This window comes from Giraffa tippelskirchi, chromosome 13 (genome assembly GCF_054371585.1).
Source record: "Giraffa tippelskirchi isolate mGirTip1 chromosome 13, T2T-mGirTip1v1.2.pri, whole genome shotgun sequence".
Taxonomy (NCBI): Eukaryota; Metazoa; Chordata; class Mammalia; order Artiodactyla; family Giraffidae; genus Giraffa; species Giraffa tippelskirchi.
The window spans coordinates 116220098-116240584 of NC_137287.1; the positions used below are offsets into that span (position 1 = coordinate 116220098).

General features: G+C 58.7%; 2 protein-coding genes across 16 annotated transcripts in view; both read right to left on the minus strand.

Moving 5' to 3' along the window:
* Nucleotides 1–6333: 6333 nt before the first annotated feature.
* SLC35H1 (solute carrier family 35 member H1) lies at nt 6334–16560 on the minus strand. 2 transcript variants are annotated; one of them, XM_081561093.1, is made up of 10 exons: nt 16526–16560; nt 13822–14175; nt 13288–13438; nt 12408–12471; nt 11828–11900; nt 11116–11284; nt 10952–11035; nt 8538–8713; nt 7254–7383; nt 6334–6922 (listed from the first exon to the last, which is right to left on the minus strand). In XM_081561093.1, exons 2-10 carry the CDS (start codon nt 13939–13941, stop codon nt 6792–6794), a joined length of 1098 nt encoding a protein of 365 aa, XP_081417219.1. In that variant the 5' UTR covers nt 13942–14175; nt 16526–16560; the 3' UTR covers nt 6334–6791. The 2 variants fall into 2 exon arrangements, with proteins under 2 accessions (XP_081417219.1, XP_081417220.1); XM_081561094.1 differs by lacking the exons at nt 13288–13438; nt 13822–14175; nt 16526–16560 and adding an exon at nt 12945–12974.
* A 1905-nt stretch (nt 16561–18465) lies between these two features.
* Nucleotides 18466–20487, minus strand: part of ELMO2 (engulfment and cell motility 2) — a 38621-nt gene continuing 36599 nt past the window's right edge. For all 14 annotated transcript variants that reach the window (XM_081559220.1, XM_081559214.1, XM_081559212.1 and 11 more), the window contains one exon: nt 18466–19958. In XM_081559220.1, the coding sequence (XP_081415346.1) occupies nt 19758–19958 (201 nt within the window). In that variant the 3' untranslated portion in view covers nt 18466–19757. The remainder of the gene's footprint in view (nt 19959–20487) is intronic.

Here is a 20487-nt window from a genome sequence, read left to right on the forward strand (position 1 = left end):
TTGGCCAGTGTGCCTTTCTGGAGGGGAGACTGATGCCCTGCTTTGCCTCCACAGAAGGGAAGTGATGAGTGTTGGCCACATGAAGTTCTGGGTCCAGCATCCTCGAACAAGTCAAAATATAGATTTAAAACCTTACTTTGCTCATCTGTAAAATGGCAGCACAGTTGTAGAGATAATAATAGTAGCTGCCCCTTAGAGAGAACTTACTATGTATTCAGCAGGATTCAAAGTATTTTACATCTATTACTTCATTTAATCATCATGGTAACTCCAGATGCAGGTAGTATTATGATCTTCATTTTCACATGAAGAAATGGAGACCCAGGGAGGCACAGTCACTGACCCAAAGGCACAGCTGAGCCTGAGAAGGAATCGACATAAACCGGCGGGTGGGGGGGCCGCTTCTGGCACGTAGTAGGTTCAAAATAGAGGCTGGCTTTCATTTCCCAGGAAGATAAACAGAGGGGCTTCTGTCTCTGGGGTAACAAAACATGGCATAAAGTTAAATTTAGAAAAGCTAAACCAGGTTAGCACAAGCCCCTTCTCCAGCTCAGCCGCAAAATCAGGACGGGAAATTGGCTTCAGCCACAACAAAAACCTAGCCAGGGAAGCCTGACAACGCTGAAATGAGAAAGACCGCGTGGGGGAGGGAGCCCGCGGCTCGGAGGCGGGAGCGCCTCCTCGGAGGCGGGAGACCCTCTCCTCCCGGGCCTGGGACAGGGGGCCCTGCCCCGGACCGGAGTCCCTGGGGGCCCGCGCCGAGTCCCCGAGTCCCCGGCAGTGACAAGGAACACAGGCCGATGACAACCGCTACGGCATCACATCTCCCGCCCGACAGGTCTCGCCACACCCAGCTCAGGCCCTTCCACCGAGGAAACCAGAGTACGTTCCTCCGCCGCTTCCCGCCTCCACCCGGAGAAGGTCCCCCCTCCGCCCGCCCTCGTCGTTTAGAGCCGCTAAATGGCTAGCCAGGGGGTGCGGCGACAGAGGGGGTAATGAACTCCCATTGGCTTCTTTCACGAGATCGCTGCCTTAATTTACGAGGCCTGAGTGAGCCTCATTTCCCCAGTGCGCATTGAGTAATTAACTATTAATAAAAGCATTACTGAGTTAACCACGGGGGCATGTTTAATTCATGGGGCAGCCCTGGAACAGGACGGAGGCTTTGGCTCAGTGGGGGATTCCTCCCAGAGCAAAACATGGCCAGCGGGATGCGGTTGCCCCCAGGTCCTTGGTCCCCTGAGGCAGGCAATTCTTCCGTCGCTAACCAGAAAGGCGGAATCTCAGGAGGCGGGTGAGACTCCTGGCATCCTAGTAGAGGGCTACAGAGCAGGGAGGTGGAAAAGAGGGCACTGGGAGGTGTCAGACCTGCCGTGAGGGCTCCTGGCTACGCTTGGGGGCGAGGGAGGTGAGTGACCTTGGGCAAGTCACCTGGCCCCTGGAGCCTGTTTCTCCTCTGCAAAGTGGGGCAACTGGTAACACCAACCTCCCAGGGACGGACTGCAGAGGTGAAAAAGGATGGGAAAGGACGTGGTAAATGACCAGATGCCCTTCGCTTGGGTGGGGTTGTCTTTAGGACCTCCCCCACCCTCCCACATGGAGATGAAGTGTTGGTGGCTGGTGGCGTGGAAGAGAAGAGATACCTGCCTGTTCAAGAACAACCTGAGCAATTCCTATCAAGACACCCCCTTGGATCCTGGGGGCTTTTCAAAGGAGAAGACCCCCCTGCTCCCCTTACCCGTGTGCACCTGTGACCTGCCACGGTGAGCTAATTCCCGCGGTGGCGAAACGTACCGTCCCCACGCTCACTCACACCTGTGCCTGCGTCTGCTCTTGTTGCCCCTGCCTGGTATGCGTGTCTCTTTTCGTCTGCTTGGCAACTCCTATCCAGTCTTCAAGGCTCACTTCAAAAGGGACAGCTGCTACTGGAAATCTTTGCTCTCCTCCTGCCCCAGGCAGAATTGGATGCTCCTTTTTTTTCTACCTTCCACACCGTCTTGTTATGGCATCTATCCATCCGCACATTTATCCATCCACCCATCCTTCATCCATCCGCTCGTATTCACTGGGCACTGATACTGTGCATCTCTGATCATGTTTTGACGTTTTGGACAAGTCTGGCTTTCCTTGGACTAGTGGTTCTTAACCTTTGGGGTGGTTAAAAAACCCTCCCCCAGGAAAATGCCCCTATGTGTCAGATGTTGCTTTCCTCCTCAGGGATCCCTGGTCATCTGCAGAGCAGACAAGTGGAAGGTGGGCACTGGGAGGTGTGAGCCCCACCACGAGGGCTCCCGGCTGCGCTTGGGGGCGAGAGAGGTGAGTGACCTTGGGCCAGGCTGTGGACGCTACGTGTGGTGGATGCTGTGATAGGCTGCAGGTCACCCTTTGGGAATGAAAGACTTACTCCACGAGCCCCTGGGAGTGTGGCTGGAAGGATGGTCAGCTGTCTTTGGAGGGCTGTCTTGATTGGAAGAAAACTGCCTCACTCAAGGCTGTGCCTCCTTCCAGGGTAGACTCAATTCCAATGACAGACCAGTGTGGAAGCGCAAAGGCCTGAACCTCTCTCACCCTGGCTTGGGACAGCTCTGCAGGGTCGTCCCAGCTCCAAAGCTCCCCACGGGTTTGACTGGGGCCTTTGTCACACCTGCCTTGAAGCGCGACTTTTCCCTCTGCTGAAACCTGCCTCCGGCGCCTCCCTTCCACAGGTGTTTTTCCAAGCCCCCTCTCTAAATAACATCTTACCTCTGGGTATACTTCCTAGTGAACCCATTAGATTTAAAAGCCCTGCAGAAGTTTCTTGAGGACAGCAACAGCATCTATAACACCTTGTGTACCTCCAGCAGCTCTCGCTGGACAGGGCATGGAAGGACTTGCTCCAGAAATAGTTATTGAATGCATTTGAATGCATTTCCTCTTGCTTCTCTGTTCTGTCCCTCTGTTGGCCCAGCAGGAGAGTTCTCGTCAGACTCTAAGAGAAAAAGATGAACCCATTGGCAGGATGCCAGCCGGACTAGGGCTTGTGGGCCTGTTTCTGGGGAAATGTACTAGTTGCCAACGAAACTGTGCATAACCATGGGAACAGAAGTCAAGCTAATTGGTTACTATGAAGCAAGGTCAAAGGGGCCCGGCTGATGTCAAGGCTGGTTCGGATGGAGGCTCAAGGGGATGGCTGGGAGGCAGGCAGGGATGGGTGGTGGTGAGGGGACAGCCTTTTCTTGTTCGACAGATCATTTACAAGTTAGACTAGTCCTCGGAACCCAGGGAAAACCTCACTTCAGTTTCCACTGTTGGAAATTCCTTCATGAAACAAATATCTGTCGAGTGCCTCCACTGTCCCAGGCATGGCAGCAGGGCGGTGACCTCAGAAGGCCAGGACCTCAGTGTTTACTCTGCCCCTCACTTGCTTTGTCATCCAGGCAACTTATGTCGCATCCCCATGGCTGACGTTTGCTGAATGGTTATTACTGTGTGCCCCGTACGTGTTAACTGCTTTACATACACAAGTTCATCGTCACAATAGCTTCGCTAAGAGATATTATGTTATCATTCCATCTTTACAGAAAAGGACATGGGCTCAGAGGGGATCAGCAGCATGCCCGAGACATACAGCTGATCCCAGGGCCAAGGGGAGATGTGAACCCCGGTCTGGTGGAGTCCCGAGGCTGCCTTCTTAGGCACTATTATGCTCAATGTCTATGAGCTTAGTTTCCACAGCAATGAAAATAGGCACAATCGATTTTGACTGTATTGGGGTTGTTAGCGATTAAATGACTGATGTGAGAGGCTTAGAAGGTGCCTGGTGAATGTCCACTGTGTTCTCCTCCCCATTTCCTTTGTCCCTTGCGCCTCAACGCTTCCCTGGGCGGGAGGAATGATGGCCCCATCTGCCGTCTCTCCAAGGACACTCGTCTCTGTCCCAGGTCCAGCAGTGTCCAGCACGTGGCTAGCGCTCACCAAATGCTGTCGGCCCCAGTGGATGATCCGGGGGTCCCCACCCTCAGCTCTCTGGTTGCAAATCTGGGATCCCACTCAGTCCATTAGTCTGTGATGCAGCGAGCTGTGGCAAGTTCCACGAAGACAATTCTCTTGGGGCTGTGGAACCCTACTGTCAAGCCACTGGAACTTCTAGGTTTTTCTCAGCAGAATGGAGTGTTAACAGGTAAGACGTGATCCCCTGAGCCCTCCTGGCCGAGAAGGTACCAGAAGGAAGATGAGGGTATTCCCGGTCCAGCCTGATGTCTCAGCTTTCTCCCACAGGCAACTCCAGCTTGTTCTCGTCCTCATCACACCCCCAACTGCAGACATGTTCATATATTGGGGGCATTAACCTTCCTCCCACTGTAGGCCCCTGGAGAGGCGGTGGGCATGTAAGCACTTAAAACTCGAACCTGTGGGTCAGCCCTCCTCCCCTCCCCCCTCCTCAGCAGAAGCGCTGGAGCTGGAGCTGGAGGCTTCGTGGGGACAGACGCCACAGCCTTGGAGACAAGTCACATCCTCAGCTTCCTTCAACCTGTGCGCGCAACAGAGTTGCCATGGCGACACTGCAGCCCTGAGATGCAATGGCTGCAGACAGCATGGGTGCTCCCAGGGCTCAAAGCTGAGGGGGACGCTGTCTGACCTGGGAGGCCAGGCAATTGGGTGGGCCCGGTGGGGGAGGAGGAGAGGGGAGCCCTCCTCTAGGCTTGGCTGGTAATTGCCGCTAAGTGAGGGGCTGCCACTGAACCCAACGTGCTGGTAGTGGGGCCCCCCAGCTCCGCACCCTGTAATTACTGCACCAGACAGCACTTGCTCCCTGTATGGGGAGAGGGAGGAGCGGGGAGCAGACAGGAAGCTCTCACCCACCTGAGCCAGCGGGGCTCTGGCAGCCCCTCCCCACAGCCCAGGCATCCTGCATCCCCAGCAGGTTCTCTGGCAGAGTCGGAGGCCCCGGCCCCTCCTGTCTGCTGGCTCTCCCCACGTCAGCGGTGTGGAGCACAAGCTTCTTTTAACCCTACTCTCTGAGCCTACAGAATCCAGGGGCAGGGGTGGAGGTGCAGGAACCAGATAAGACAGCACCTCAGGGGAGCCCTGGGTGTCACACCTCCATCTGCGGGAGAAGTCTGCATTGTGAGGCTGAGCTGGCCGCAGGAGACCTCGATTCTAATTCCTCTTGGGCCCAGAAGCTCTGGGGGCCTCAGTCTACTCACTGCCCCCTCCTGGGCCTGTTTCCCTAGTCGTTAAGACTGAGCAGGGGACTCAAGTTGTTCTTAAGGCTTCTTCTACAGCAGGGGTTGGCAAACTCCAGCATGCAGGTAGAATCCTGGTTTTGCAGGAAGCGTTCTCTGGAACATGGCCCTGCCCTTTCGCTTCTGTATCTCTGTCTGTGGCGGCTTTCCTGCCACAAAGGCAGACTTGAGGAGCTGCGACAGGGACCATATGGCCCCCGAACAGAAAATATTTACTATCTGGTCCTTCACGGAGAAAGTCTGTTGACCCGTTTCTAAAATATTAACGTCCTCCTGGGCTTGATGGGCTGGGCTGTCGTGGCTCTGATCTAATTAGACCAACTCATAACAAGCCCCTCTACCTGAAGGCACCAGGATGGGTTCTCCTCCCAGGACTCTGCCTGGGTTTGGATGGTGCCCAGCGACGGGCGGTTTCCAGAGCCGAAGCATGCTGCGATGGCGCCACCTGCTGTGAGTGCTGGGCACACTGGGGCCCATAAGGACCACCTGCCTGCCCGCTCCCAGGCAGGGCAGCCACACAGAGGAGAGGCTGCATCTCATCTCCTCCCTCTCCATTTTATAAAGAAGATTGCAGACTAGTGGCAGGCAGGCAGAAGGCCCAGGTCCCAGAGGCCCATAACTCTTCCATACATGTCCCATAGACACGCACGTAGACACACAGACCTGGCCGTGAATTTTAGCATAGCTGCTCACTTAGGGTCTTGACTCCATGCTTGTCAAAAGACTTTCAGAATATGTGCGTATATAACATTTGATCTGCTACCAACATTGACTCAGTCCTCAGAACAACTCCGAGATAACCATTATCCCCATTCCACAGATGAAAAAACTGCGGTTCAGAGAGGTTAGGTAATTTGTTTAAGGTCACACAGTGAATGATGCGAGTCAATATTCAAATCAGGCTGTGAAAACACCGGAGTCCCCAGAATATGAAACTCAGTACCTGTTCTTTGCTGCCTGCAGGTATGGTGGGGCCCCAAGAGAGGGCCCTGGGGCTCTGACGGGAGACGAGAGACATGGGCGGCCTGGAATAGGGCGAGTCCACAGAAGGAGGCGAAGGGGAGAGGCCGGGCCCTCCCGCCCCCACACCTCCAGGCAACACAAGGTGGCCAGTGGACCGGAAACCCTTTATTTCCAAGCTATAAATAGGTCTGCTTGCAGAGAAAGGACGCTCTCCAGGTGACGGGGGCCCCAGCGTCCCCCCCTCCGGTTCCTAACTGCACTGCAGTCCAAGCCCAGCGCCCCGGAAAACTGTCTTCTTTCTAAAATCACCATCCTGGCTCTCAGAGCTTGGCAAGCGGCTGCGACAGCCCACCCCCGGCTCCTGCCAAGACACCAGTGCCACTGGCCCCCGCTCCGGCCAGGCCCAAGGCTGGCCTGGTGCTCACCTGGCGCACCAGCTCTCTGCCCCAGCCCCAGCACTGGTCGCGTGCCCTCTGAGGCCCGGCCCGGGAGACGCTGGACCCGCTGTTGCCCGGCGGCTGGGAGGAACCACCCGGGTCCCTGAGCCGCCGACTGGCATGAAGGTCGGGGAGCGGCCTGCTTCCTGGCTGGTCCCCTGGCTGCTCACTGCTGCCCCTGGGCCACGAAGTATTCCTCCTCCTCGTTGTCCTCATCCTCTGGCTGGCCGCTCCGGAGCAGCAGCTCCAGGTCGGGGTTAGAGCCCAGCCCCTTCAGGGGCTTAGGGGCACCGTCACCTAGGGACAGGGATAGCCGTGTCACACACCCAGCAAGGGTCTGCCTGCTGCGGCCTGATGGGAGCGCCTGCCGAGGGACCCAGGCCCCCGCCCGCTCCCTGGAGATGACCCCCGCGACTCCTCGGGGGAGCGGCGGTGGCCGAATCACCAGGCGAACTCACTGAATTAGAGGGACGGCCAGGGCAGGGGCAGCTGAACTGAGCAGACCGGACTGCAAGCGTCCTGGGGGTGTCAAGAGCTACCTGCCTCCTCCCGGCAGGGATGGGCACAGGGGAAATCCTGGGGGAGAGGGTCCCCAGGAGACAGGCCTCCGAAAGGGGGCTCCGGGTACCTCTGGCGTGCAGGGCTTTGAGGGCAATGTGCAGAGATATTCCTGAGAGGCAGAGGGCGAAGCCCAGCCAGTTCAGGAGGCTGATCTGGTCGCCCAGCAGATGCGCTGCCAACAGCAAAGTGCAGACTTCCTGTGGGAAGAGAGGCAGGGAGGGGCATGCTCAGGACTGGGGCTGGGGGGGGGGACGCTCCTTGGCAAGGAAGGTGGGGCCTGGGGGCGCCGTCACACGGCAGGGGAGAGCCAGACCTGCCCAAACTCCCTGCAATGCAAAGGGGGAAGCCTCCCCGAGCTCGGGGACCAGCCTGAGGCCTCCCCCTCTCTGTGTTACTGTGGAGGGAAGGTGCTTTTCACAGAATTCCATCCAGACTGAAAGAGGCAGATCAAATCCAGGCTGGGACTCAGGGTAGCGAGTCCATGGCCAAGTCCACAGGCAGGAAGGACAGCTGCCGTTCCAGAAGCACCTGTGCACGGAGCACCTCTGCCACCATGGGGCGGGGGTGGGGTGCAGTCACACTGGGCTCTACAGGACACACTGGTCATGGGGTTCTTCGTAAGCACTGGCTGCATAGGGGACTGATCAGATGACTCATTCTGAGAAACATGGCTCACGCGTCATCACTGGGTCAGCGAGACCCTCGGGGAGCCCTGTCCTGCTGGTTTCAGGGAACACCGCTCCAGGATCAGGGTCTGCCTGTCCATGGCCCCAAGCAGGAAGCAGTGAGTGATGATGAGGGGAGGGAGGGGAGAAGTGATGCAAGGAGATGGCTAGGGGCTCCTGGACAGCGGTAAAGGCAGGATCAGCAGCCGCAGGGACCTCGTGATAGAACCATCCCTTACTGTGCTCCTGGCAGACACTGCCAATCCATGAACCGTGGCAGACACTGTCAATCAATCACTACCAATCACAGGACCCTATGCTGATGAGTCTGACTGAGGGCTTCTCAATCCTGACTCCAGGCCGCTGCCTAATGACCCGAGTTGGCTTTCTTGGTAAAATGTAAACATGTCCCAGGCCTAGTGGAGTCAGCTTGGCCACCTGCTAGCTATATATCCCTGGCTAAGGGCACCTCTCCATGTCTGTTTCCCCATCTGTGAAGCAGGGCTGGCCCCCGTCCCTCCCCCCCCGCACCCCCCCCCCCGGGCTGTGGTGATGATGGACGGACTGCCACGTGACACAGGCACTTCCGTCTCTTCCCCGCAGGGCTCTGGGAAGCAGAAGCTGGGACACCCGCCGGAGGGGGGCTCCCCTCTAAGACAGGACTGGGGGCGCCTCCAAGACTGTACCTTAAAAATGCCGGCAATGGAGAGAGTGAGGCTGGAGGTCCTGGAGACAAGGAGGAACTCAGAGAAGCCCAAACCAAAGGCGAGAATCCCGCCAAGGAAGAGGCTCCCAAGCACCCGCAGGAGCAGCCCTGTGTCCTGGAAACGGAAGATTTTCTCAGATGTGGACAAATGGAGACCTGGAAGCAACGGGGGGAGAGAGCGGGGGTCCACGTCTTGGGTGTGCCTGCCTGGGCGGCCTCACCCCACCCGACCATCGGGTGTGATTTGCCACAGCTGCACCCCACCTTCCCTGCACACACCGCCTGTCTGAGGCCCCGAGTCCCAGGACGGGAGGCGTCAGAGAATTCCACACAGATGGCCGGGGACTTGGGGAAACGGGAAAGCAGGGCTGGCTGCCAAGGAGCCCGGGGGCGATACAAGCCAGGGATCCTAACAGGGAGTGATGGAGGCTTCTGAGCCTCTGGACTAGAGCGGAGGGCTGGCACCGCAGGGGCCACTGGGCAGAAGCGCCTTGCTCCTTCACACCCTGTGTACCACCCGCCTTTGGGGAGGAGGTGGTGGTGGGGGGCGGGGGGGTGACTTCCTGTGGCCTTGGCAGCTGTGAGACCCCATGGGCCAAAGAAAGATGGTGCCCCCGCTACATGAGGATTGTCAGTGCCCTGGGCCACTGGAGGAGGCCCTGCATTTCAGGTGGGTCCAGGGACAAAACTCCATCCATACAAACCTTCTCCATCTAACTACAGGGCTGTGGGGTGTGGCCGAGACACACGCCCTTTTCTGGACCCTCGTTTCCCCACTGATAAAATGAAAGGGACTAGACCGGACAGTATAGTTTGATGAACAGTTCTCAAAAAGTAAACACACACACGTTCAAAGACACGACAAAACTATGGGCCCTTGTTCCAGAGACACCCACACAGGCCTCCACACACCAAGCTGTGCCCAGACTTTCAGAGGACCCTTGGCCCTCCAGCACTGCCCATCCGAGAAAATAGGAAAGGCTCCCGGAGGTAGAAGCCGGTGGGAAGGTGAGCCCCAGACTCGGCAAATGGACACTTGTGGGAGCGGGAGCCTGGCCGAGCCCTGTGAGGGTTTTGGAGGGCAGCACTGAGGAGAAGCAGGATGTTGGAGCCCCCGGGGCACACAGCCTTCCGACGCAGGACATCTTGTCTGGTGCTGGGCTCGGCAGCACTGCAAAGGCGTCGGCAAATTGAAGGGAATTCGGGGAAGAGCAACATAAGTAATGAAGGCGCTTGGGGGATTAATTTACCAGAAAAGATTAAAGAAGCTAAATCCATGCAGCTTTGCTAAGTGATGACTACCAGGGGCTCTCGGGTGAGGGTTTGCCGAGATGGGGAAATGGTGTAAACACCCAGGAAGGGAGGGAGAGTGTGGCGCTTGGTGAGGGGCATAAGGAAGGAATGGAGAGAGATTTTAAAAGGGGGGGATGAGGCTGCAGAACACAAGTTTCCTGGACAACGGGGCTGCAGGATCATCTTCCCCGAGAGGTTTGAGACGCTTCACTGCTTGAAACTTAAATGGATGTGGGACAGAATTCTCTGTAATGACCCCGAGGACAGAGGGGACCCTGGGAGGAAGGATCAAGAGACAGGGGACGAAGACCAATTCCAAAACGTCAGAGAGAGGAGCATGGTCCCCGCCCCCACCCCGCCCCCGCCCCACTAGACACATCCTTCTAACTCTTCCCTGAGAGGTGGAAGGAAATGCCCACCCGCCCCTTCCTCACTCCCCCACTGCCTGCCTGACCGAAAAACAGCCAAGGCCAATCCCACACACCTCTCCACATCTGAACATCCTGGTCCCACTTCCTGGGGCGCCCACCCCCATCAGGGGGTCAAAATCCCATTCATTCTCGAAAAATGCACTGCCTGGGAAGCCTCAACTTGGCTTTCTGCCCCCCTATCCTGGAGTCATCCATGACTCTGCTCCAACTAAGAGAAAGGGCGTTGTGGTTAAGAGAGGGACTCCAGAGCCGGGGCTGGCTTGTATATGAGCTATGGGACCTTGGGCAAGGCTGTCTTTACTTCTCTCTGCCGCAGTTTCTTTTATCTGCAAGCTGAGGCAGTCCTAGTACTGGCATGTGGGGTTTTTGGGGAGTATTAAAGGAGTTAATATGTTTTAAAACATCAGAACAGCCCTGGTACACCTTTAAGGCTGTGTGCATTCACCATCATTACCGTCTGGTGTGTTTTACGTGTGATTTCTCAGCAGCATTTATCCTGCAAGATTCTAGCCCCTTGGTTTAAGTGTCTGTCCAGCCCCCAAACCAGGCACTGCCAGGGTCGGGACCACCATCACTGATCTCCAGAACCTCCGCAGCTATCAGTGAAGGGCTCCTAGCAGAGGTCAGAGCTCTGTGCCGAGGTCCGCCCGAGGTGGATGGCCCCACGTACCTTCAAACACGGCAAAGAGAGGGAAGAGCCCCAGGAACATGAGCGGCTGCAGGTGGAACATGGTGTCGATGGGATTCTGGAGTCCTGCACCGAGTGACATGGGTGAGCTGCCGGCCCGGCCCGGCCTGCCTCCACCCTGCCTGGTGCCCTGGGCCCTCGCTCACCAAGGTCTGCCTTCTGCAGGAGCATCTGGGTGAGGGTCCAGCGAATGCCGCCGATGAACGAGGCACCCAGCACCAAGGCGAAGCCCTCGATGTTGAACTGCGTGGACTTGTAGGTGAACATGAAGAGGCCCCCGGCGATGAGGAGGACCACCAAGACTAGCGCCGCGCGCTGAAAGGACAGGGCGGGGGAGCAGCTGCAATCAACTCGGGGGGGAGGGGCGGGTCTCGAGTTCATCACCCCTGGGAGTTGGGGGTCAGTGACCATCTTGGCTGCCCCTGGGGCAAGGAATCCTTTTACCTTCCCCACCCTGGGGCCCTGGCTGGTCCCTTCCCCTTGGGGTTACCAGGGCTGACATCCGGCTGGCACGGACCCAAGACCCTGAAACATGGCAGTGCTGTCCTAGGTCCCCACGTGGCCCCACCTCCCCCCTGGACTCAGCAAACGAAGGGCTCCAGCTGCACAGCAGGGAGCCCCCAGGACCCACTGCCCCAGCCCCGTGTCCTTGAACCCCGTCTCCCGCAGTCACTGCTCCTGCCACATTGGTTCCTAAATCTTCTCCAGCAGTGCCCTGGGTCTGTCCCCAGGGCGGAGCGCCACTGAGCTGGGCTTGCCTCCTTGGTCACAGGCAGGGACAAGCCACTGCGCAGCTCCCTCTTTCTACTCTTGGCATCGGTGGGGGCTGGCAGGACACGAGGAAAGCTGGGGCCTCACCAGCTCCTCCAGCTTGAAGATCAGAGAGAAGATGAGGATGAAGAGGACGGCCGAGGACTTGGTCATCGTGTACCTGCAAGGGAAACGTCCCTGTGACGCACTGCTGGAGCGGCGACGCCCACTTACTGCCAGGAAAGGAGCCCATGCGGGGCCATCAGTGGGCGGGAGGAGGCCAGGGGAGACCCCTGACCTCCCTGAGGGTCACAGGCCCGGCGGGATACGAAAGACCAAAGGAAGGCAGCCCGAGTCGTCTGGGTTTACACACGACCTTTAATCGCAAGGAATCTCTGACTCTGAAACCTCTGATTATCACCAGGGGAAAAAAAAACTGAGCTTCCCGAGTCCTGTGATTTACCTGCCCTTTAGCAGAAATCAGGATTAAGGAGGGAAGAGAGAAATGGAGAAAGAGCAGGCAGCCACATGGGGCTCGCTGAAGCGTAGAATCTGAGATAAGCAAGAGCTGCTCCCTCTGCCCTCCGTGCCCCCTTCCCTGCTGCCTGGCAGGGACCTGGCAAGGAGGTGCAGCCCCTGCCCCCCACCCCAGCCTGCTGGACAGACGGCCAGAGGGCTCAGTACTCACAGCGAGACGGTGATGTAGAGGAAGCTCCAGTTGGACAAACCCACATCCAGCGCCGTGGCCAGCGCTGCGGAGACACGGGGCACCCGTGGGACACCCCGCCCGGGCAGGAGCCCTCCTGGAGCTTTCTTTTCCACCCAGGAACTCAAGGGTTAACTCCTTGCCCCACGCCCCTAAAGGGGAGGCGGCTGCTCCAGCATTAGGGCAACAGTCCACTGTCTAACCTATCTCACTGCTTCCCACTTGTTGGATATTAGGAACGCCGCGTCCCCCCATGAGGGAGGAGTGTTCATCTGATCCTGAGGACCCCCCTACTGGAAACTCTGCAGACTGGCTCCTGCCTCCCTCGGGATGAAACACACTGTCCCCCACCCCCGCCCCCAGGACTTGGTCCTCCAGGATCTGAGCCGGCTGCCTTCTCAGTTCCGCTTCCTCTCCCAACAACGAAGCTTCCGGAGACACTTTCAGTTCCCTCACAGACCTGCCCACGCACCAAGCCTCTCCCAGGGACACAGGGGCCTCCCCTCCGAAGGGACTCACGTCCTCTCCAGGTCTCAGCCCACAGATCCCGCTCCCGGAAGCCCTCCCGCTCCCGGAAGCCCTCCCGCTCCCGGAAGCCCTCCCGTGCCGCCAGCTGGTCCCCTCCCCTGGGTTCCCGCGCCTGGTCTCAGGGCCGGCAGAGATGCACCCTCTGACCGTGATGCACGTGTTCAAGGGTGTGGGAAGGCCGAGCCACTGCACCCCCCATCCCTGCCCACCCCGCAGGAGGCAGCAGTGGGGGTGGGGGAGGATGTGGAGAGGAGGGACCTCGGATGGGCTCAGCTTCACACCTTCCTTCCCCTCTGAGCTGCCCCGTCCCTCTGGCCCACAGGCAGGCACATACCTGTGGGAGCCACTCTTCTGAGGTAGTCAGGCCAGCTCAGCACCACGCGGGCCCTGTGGCTGGAGCACTGAACCAGGGCCCTGGACAGGGCGGAGAACAGGAAGATCACGGCCAAGTGCAGCATCGTCATGAAGAGAGGGAAGTGGAAGCTCTGGGGAGCCCAAGCACAGAGCGGCCGCCTCCGTGATCGCCCACCCCTGACCCCCGGCCCCCCTCCTTCCTGGTGGCTGGCTGCAGGTTCAGGGGCCTCTGGGGGCTCTGCAGTGTTTGAGGGGCCCTCTGACCCCCAAGTTTGCCCCGGCTCACTCCCCAGCCTCCCCCTTTCCTGATGCCCCTCCGTCCCGGTATTTCAGGGGAATCCCGGGCGAGGCCCTGTCCCACCACTGGTGTGAGTGGCTCCCAGGCTGGCTGGCTGAAGCCTGTGCCTCCCTGTGCCTCCCTGCTGCTGAGGATTAGGGGTGCCGCGGCCCCTCGCTTACCTTGGTCATGCCTCCCTGCTGCTAAGGATTAGGGGTGCCGCGGCCCCTCACTTACCTTGGTCAGCCACTTGTTGTAGAAGGTGATGCCGATGGAGAAACAGTAGTAGAGCAGCACAAGCCCCAGGGTCAGCACCGCCCTCCACACGAAGGCCACGTCGGGGGCGCACCTCCCCATCCGCGTACGTTGGCCGGCAGGGGCTGCAACGGCCTCTCAGGAGGACGCCCCGTGGGAAGGGCCGGTCGCGCTGGGCCTGCGACTTTCAGCAAGCACGCCTCCCGGCTGCCGCTTCCATGATCTGGAATCATCCGCAGAGGCCTGGGCGCCGTCCTCACCTCCGGGGCTGGTGGCCCGGGCCGACCCTCTCCATGATCAACAGTGGATGTGGCTCGCCGGACTCCAGAGCTGAGACTAGAAAGAGGAAAAGGGCCGTGCCAGTTGGCTGGGGCAGGGGGCGGGTGACCTGACGAGGCCACCCCGGCCCTGGCCCGCAGGGAGCAGGGTTGACCGGGCTGCGGGACTCCCTCCACTCTCCTGTCCAGCTCTTCTCCATGAACTCCCACCAAAGTGACCTTTTAAAAATGCAAATGTGATCATGTCAGAGCAGCTGCCGCCCTTCAGCAGCTGCTAGGGCTCTTACAGCAAGACCAAGACCCTCCCCTGGATAAGGAGGCCTGCCTTGTGGCTGGGCTCTGGGTGCCCTGTCTCACCCAGGGCCTTCTTTTCCCCAGACACGTCTGGCTCTTCCCTGCTGCCCCAGGGAGCCGCAGGCTCTACACGCCCTGCATCCCCTCCTCTGCGGGTCCTATTGATCATCAGCTCGGATGGCTCTTCCTAGGGGAGTGCTGCCCCCACGGACCCCCTGAGAGCCGGCTGTGTGCCCCGTCGTCGGGCACACAGGAGGCGAGGTGTTCACGACAGCTTATGGCCACCTGGCACCCTGTGTTCCCTATACGGTTCGATGAGAGAGGGCAAGTGATTTTCAGGGGGCGATCTGGTCTTCGAGGCATTGAAAATGAACCAGAAAACTAATGCCTCCTATGCCTTGGCCTCTAACAACCACTTCCAAACAGGCAGTGCCTGCCTTCAAGTCTCAGTCAAAGAAAACCAATGAAACCAAGCCCTGCCTCCTTATCAATCCAGCCAAGCCCAATGAGCGTCCACAGCATGCAGGTTGGGGTGGGGGGGGACCAGGCGGACCCGGGTCCAGTGTGACCCACCTGCCGCCCCATCTGTGTGTGTCTCCTTCCCCACGCTCCTCCCTGCTGAAATGCCAGCTCCTTCTAGAAGCCTTCCGATCAGACATATCCCCACACCCAGTCCTCTCTAAAAGGAAAGCACTCAGTTCTGTACTCTGGAACCTGGCTTGCCGTGTCCCCTCCCCCTTGTGGGAGCTGGCCCAAGGCCTGGCCCGAAGGACACCCGAGGCTGTGGTTCTCTTCGGGAAATTCTGGACACCTGTGCTCCCCACATCAGACTCCTTCACATGGCCAGACAGTGCAGTGTGTGGGCACCAAACCCACCTCTGACAGAACTCCAGGTCCACACTCCTTCCTCTATACCAAGGCTTCCCAACTGTGGCATTAGTGCTATCTGGGGCCAGATAATTCTTTGCTGGGAGAAGCCCTGTCTGTGCATGGGAGGATGTTTAGCTGCATCCCTGGTCGTTGTGCACTAGGGGCCTGGAGCATCCCTTCCCTCAAGTTGGGATGACCAAAAATGTCTCCAGATGTTGCCAACTGTTAACGTGGGTGGGCAGGGGTGGGGGGGGCAAAACTGCTTCCCCTTGAGACTGACTGCTAAGTCCCACAGGCAACTGTGGGGCCCACTGGCACTAGGCGAGCTATCTCTTGGCACTCCCTCTCCACGGTTCGCCCCGGGCTCCCACCCAGGGCAGCCTGCACCCTGCTGGGAATGGACTTCGTGCATCTTCTGGCTTCTGGTGTGGTTCCGGCTCCAACACTGCCATGCACGCGCTCCCTCCACTGTTCAAATCCTGCTCTTCTTTCAAGGAGCCAGACCATGCCCGCCACCTTTGGGAAGTCCCCACGAGGACCCCAGCCCACAGGGAGCACCTTTTCGAAAGTTAATGAGGCTCCTCACTGGTGTCCCTGCTGCCAATTCCTCCTACAGCCTGGAGGCCGCCATCCAGCCGCAGAGGTGGTCTGAGCACAGAAAGCACACCAGGTCTTCACAGGGTTAATCCCAACTCCTCGGCAGACCCGAGGGGAAGGCCTCCCAGCCTCTGGCCTCTGCCAGCTTCTGCAACCTCATCTTCCCCTCCCCACTCCCCACCCGCCACGCTGGCCCCTGGCCATTTGTCCAACACATCAGGCCTGTGTCCTTCTTTGTATTCGCGGCCGCAGATCTTTGCTTGGCTGAACATCTTGGGGCCTGGGGCGGGGTAGGGGTGTGTGGGGATGGGGGGGCGTCTAATCCTGGTGGCATCTCCCACTACCTGACGTTTCCTTGTTTGTCCACGTGTTTACCACCCACCCCCGACTCCCACCCCACGGCGGGATACGGCCTCTCCAAGTGCAGGGCCGGGTCCGCACGATGCCCGCCTGAGTCACGCCGCGGGGAGCGAGCGCGGAGGCCCGGGCCTCTCCACGACCGCGATACCGAGGCCCGGGAGAAGCAGGAACCCAGCGGGCCCCGCGGCCGCGGCGCGCGGCGCCGAGCCTAGACCCAGCTCGCAGCCCCGCCTGGGTGCCCCTCCAGCCCCGGGAGCGCGCGGAAGGCCCGCCGCGCGCCCACTCACCTCTCCCCGCCGGCGCTGCAGGCCCGGATCCTCCTGACGGAAGTGCGAGGCCTACCGCCGCCACTGGGGGGCGCTTCTGCCGGAAGCCGCTGGGGGCGGGGCCAGGCCAGGGGCGGAGCGCGTCTGGGGCGGGGCGGAGACCAGGGGCGGGGCGGGGCGGGGCTGGGGCCAGGGGCGGGGCGGGGCGGGGGCCAGGGGCGGGGCGGGGCGGGAGCCAGGGGCGGGGCGGGGCGGGGGCCAGGGGCGGGGCGGGGCGGGGGCCAGGGGCGGGGCGGGGCGGGGGCCAGGGGCGGGGCGGGGGCCAGGGGCGGGGCGGGGCCAGGGGCGGGGCGGGGCGGGGCGGGGCGGGGCGGGGCGGGGCGGGGCGGGGCGGGGTCGGAAGGGGGCTGGTCTTCCCGTGAGGTCTGCGAACCGCGTGCTGCGCGCGTCGGCTCCCCAGGAGCCCCGCCTGAGCATCCCCCTTGGTTGTGTCTCCTGTGATCAGCCAAGGTCCTGGTCTGGAGCCTCGGTGCCTGCTGCAAGAGCCCTGCCTGTGATCGGCCAAGGTCCTGCTCTGGAGCCCCGGTGCCTGCTGCAAGAGCCCTGCGCACCGCTGGCAGCCAGGAAAAGGTCACCTACTTACAAATTGAAGTATTTACCTTATTCCAACCCAGTGCTGGGCAACCATGGAGATCTCTCCCGGGCTTTTTCCTATCGGAGCTCAAGCCAGCTAGGGAGTGATGTCGGAGGCATCAGGTTACAAGACTTAGAAGATCCGTGGGAGGGAATAAATAGTAAACATTGGTGAAACATTTTGAGTGCCTGATAATTTTATGAGCATGGTCTCAACTTTAGGAAGTTGAGTAAGCAGAGAACATCCCAGGCAGGAGAAATCGGAAGGCGAGGAGAAGGCTGGAGTCTGGCTTGGAGCCCACTTGTTTATAAGGAGTTGACAAAAACCATGCGTTGGAAAAGTAGGCAAAAGGTAGGTTGCAGTAGGCCCCAAAATGCCAACTGGGGAGCTGAGATCTTACCCACTTTTCAGGATTCAGGAAAAGCGTTAAGATCATGCCAAGAGACCCATTTGGAAGCCAGAACTGGCTAGGGTACATAGTGGGGTTCAGTTGGGAACTTTTTGCTCTCCCTCTCCTGCTGCTCCTGGATGGCTCACAGGCTGGCTGCAAACAGGAGTCCTTGCAAGTGACCCAGCTGGGCTCCCTGGCCTCTCTGAACAGAAGACTCAAGGCCAGAGTGTAAGCAGTTCATTATGCAAACCACTGCTGCCCTGTCCCCGCCAGCTGGCATCACCAGGCATTTGTTCATTCAGCACTTACACCAACACCTACAATGGCACCGAGGCTCTTGGCGTTATTCAGTCAAGGCTGCATACACTTTCTGTGCCTTTTGAAAGCACTTGTCCTCACCCACTGCTTCCACAGAAGCAAGATGAAGTATCTATTTTATCACGGCCCTCATTCAAGCCTCTGGGCTACCAAGGCTGAGGTTTGGAGGACAGTATGGAACACCAGCTGGCAGGCTGGGAACTGAGCGCCGGCAACACACAGGGTGAAGAACATGTCTTCCTTGTAAGGCACAAGTACTCGAGCTGTTTCCTGGCTGTGTCCCTGGCAGGGAGAAGAGGGAGGTCATGTCCTCAGGGGTGTACAGGATGCCTTTCCTGCTGTACCTGGCAGGCCTGAGCAGAAAGCACTTTGTCCTGGCGGGAGAGTCTGTGAGCGTCCTTGGCCGGGAGGCAGGTCTGCGTGTGAGTGTGTGTGCAGTCCTGCGTGTGCTGGGGCAGAGCGGCTGAAGAGGCGGCGGCGGCTCTGGGAACGTGGCTGAGGGTTCCAGCTGGAGCTCTCCAGCGTCTCCCAGACACAATGAAATGAAGGCTTGTCAAGGAGAAAGCTCCCCGGGGCAGGGAGCAAGTACAGAGAAACAGCTGTTAATGGGAACCGGTGTGTACATGAAAGAGTATTTATTGAAAACATGGTTACTGACAGGAAGCTCCTGGCCACTCTCAGGTTACAATCTTGGCTTGCAACTGCAAGTGTTGACTTTTGGTTTGTTTTGGGTTTTTTTGGCCTCCCATTTTATTTTCTCTCCAACATTCCACCCTAGGGTAGGTAGATCTTATATAAATATATATACATGTCTGTAGAAGTATGGCCTATAGTAAAGAAAATATACAGTACACTCTTCATTAGGCAGTCCCCACCATGCTAGGCTACCAATACTGAATGCCACGGTGCCCGCGCGTGTGGTTTACGAGTGCTGCAGCACCAGGGAAGCCTCATGGGCACAGCGGGGGCCTCCGTGGGCCCCAGCCAGCTCCCTGAAATCATGGCCAATGGCAGAGACCACAGCGCTGGGGGAGGGGGGCAGGGGAGGCAAACCTCCCGAGGTCTGGAAGGCCGAAGGAGCGCAAACTGGAAGGGGGGCTGTTCAGGTTAGGTGGGAGTTTTCTCCCCAAGCAAGGACATGATATAAGTGTGGAGGGGAGAGGAGTGGACTCTAGTGACCGCACCACAGTCTAGGCCCAGGCCTCCTCTTGGCTCTGCCTCGAGGCTAAGAGGGTGGGACCTGGCCTGCGTTGTCTCTGACTTGCCAGGATGAGAGACTGCGAGCTTGCAGGGAGACATGTCCCTCTGTCCAGGCAAATGTGTGGGCAAGAGGACCTGGTGGCCCTGAAGATCAGAGATGTCACAGCAGCAGCAGCATGTTGGCCCTGGGCAAGGCCGGGTGAGCCCTCACGAAGACGGCAAAAGCAAGGGCAAGGCATCTACTGAGCAAAGGCCGAGGCTTCCACTTAGATCTGAGACACAGGCTCTCAAGATGCCCAGCACGTCTGTCCTCTGCGGGTAGCCTTTCCTGGGCCAGCTCTTGCCCCCTTGGGGATCCAGGTGACTGGTGAGCAGGCTCAGGGAGAAAAGGTGAGTGGCTGTGGTTGACTCCGGCTCCAGGAGCAGTTTCTTGGCCTGGAAGGCAAGGGTGTCTGCTGTTCGTCCCTCACGGCCCGCCCCTAGGCTCCACGGTGATGGCGAGGGCAGAGCACCCTGCCTTCAAGACTTGGAGTGGATGGGGACCGAGAGGAAGCTCGGGGTGGTCTGAGGTGAGTCTGAGGTGTGACTGGCACTGACCGGCCCCCACAGTCACTCCAGATTCTGTACAAGCAAAGACAAGGCACCAGACTGGGAGTGTTCCTCCTGGGCCCCAAGTCCCTTGCAGGGTACTATCCGCTCCGGCTCTGGGCTCAGCCGTAGTGATAGACGAAGTCGTAGCTGCTGGGTTCCTTGGGCACCGGCGGTGGGGCCTCGGGGATCTGAATGTTCTCCAGGTCCAGCAGCCGCAGCTTCATCTCCATGCTCAGCAGGGTGTCCAGGTCACTCTTGGTCAGCTCGCTGGACATGTCCTTGCCCAGGAGGGCGCTGAGGCCATCGATCCAGATGCAGTACTGTGGGAAGCAAGTTGCAAATGTCACCCAGGGGCCCCTGGTCAGCGGGAGGGCCTGCTGAGGTCCCTTTGCTGAGAGGGCTCACAGAGTCGCTTTGGGCCCCCTGCAGGACAGGCAGGACCGATCGGAGATAACAACGAAGGTAAGCTGGGAGGTGATCATTCACTTGCTCAAAAGACCTTCTGATTTTTATGAGGTATTTACATTTAAACTCCCTAAGATAATATGAAGTGTGAGTTCTTAAAAAAAATACTACTAAGGAAAACAGCAAAACGGTATCTAAGAACAGGGACATCAACTACCTGAGATTGCCCCCAAATCTGTAATGGTGGGGAAGAAATACACATTAGGTGAAAAAGGCAGGAAAGGAATCCTTGTAAAAATCAACTTCGTTTCAAGAAAAGTCAATAAATGTTAACAATAAGTACTAGAAAAGCTGAACTTGAGGGTTTCAGGATAAGAGGGAACAACAGAAAATTCTAACCCGTTCCTCCCTAACTCCTCTTGTTCCCTCTTTTTCATACCTTTG

Bases quoted from the DNA above. Each gene is read 5' to 3' on its own strand.
- SLC35H1 (XM_081561093.1), bottom strand. From the start codon at position 13,941: ATGGGGAGGTGCGCCCCCGACGTGGCCTTCGTGTGGAGGGCGGTGCTG. The intron at 12,472-13,287 runs GTATGTGCCTGC...GTGTCTCCGCAG, and splicing joins CAGAAGAGTGGCTCCCACAG to CGCTGGCCACGGCGCTGGAT. The intron at 6,923-7,253 runs GTACCCGGAGCC...CCCTGTCCCTAG, and splicing joins CAAAGCCCTGCACGCCAGAG to GTGACGGTGCCCCTAAGCCC.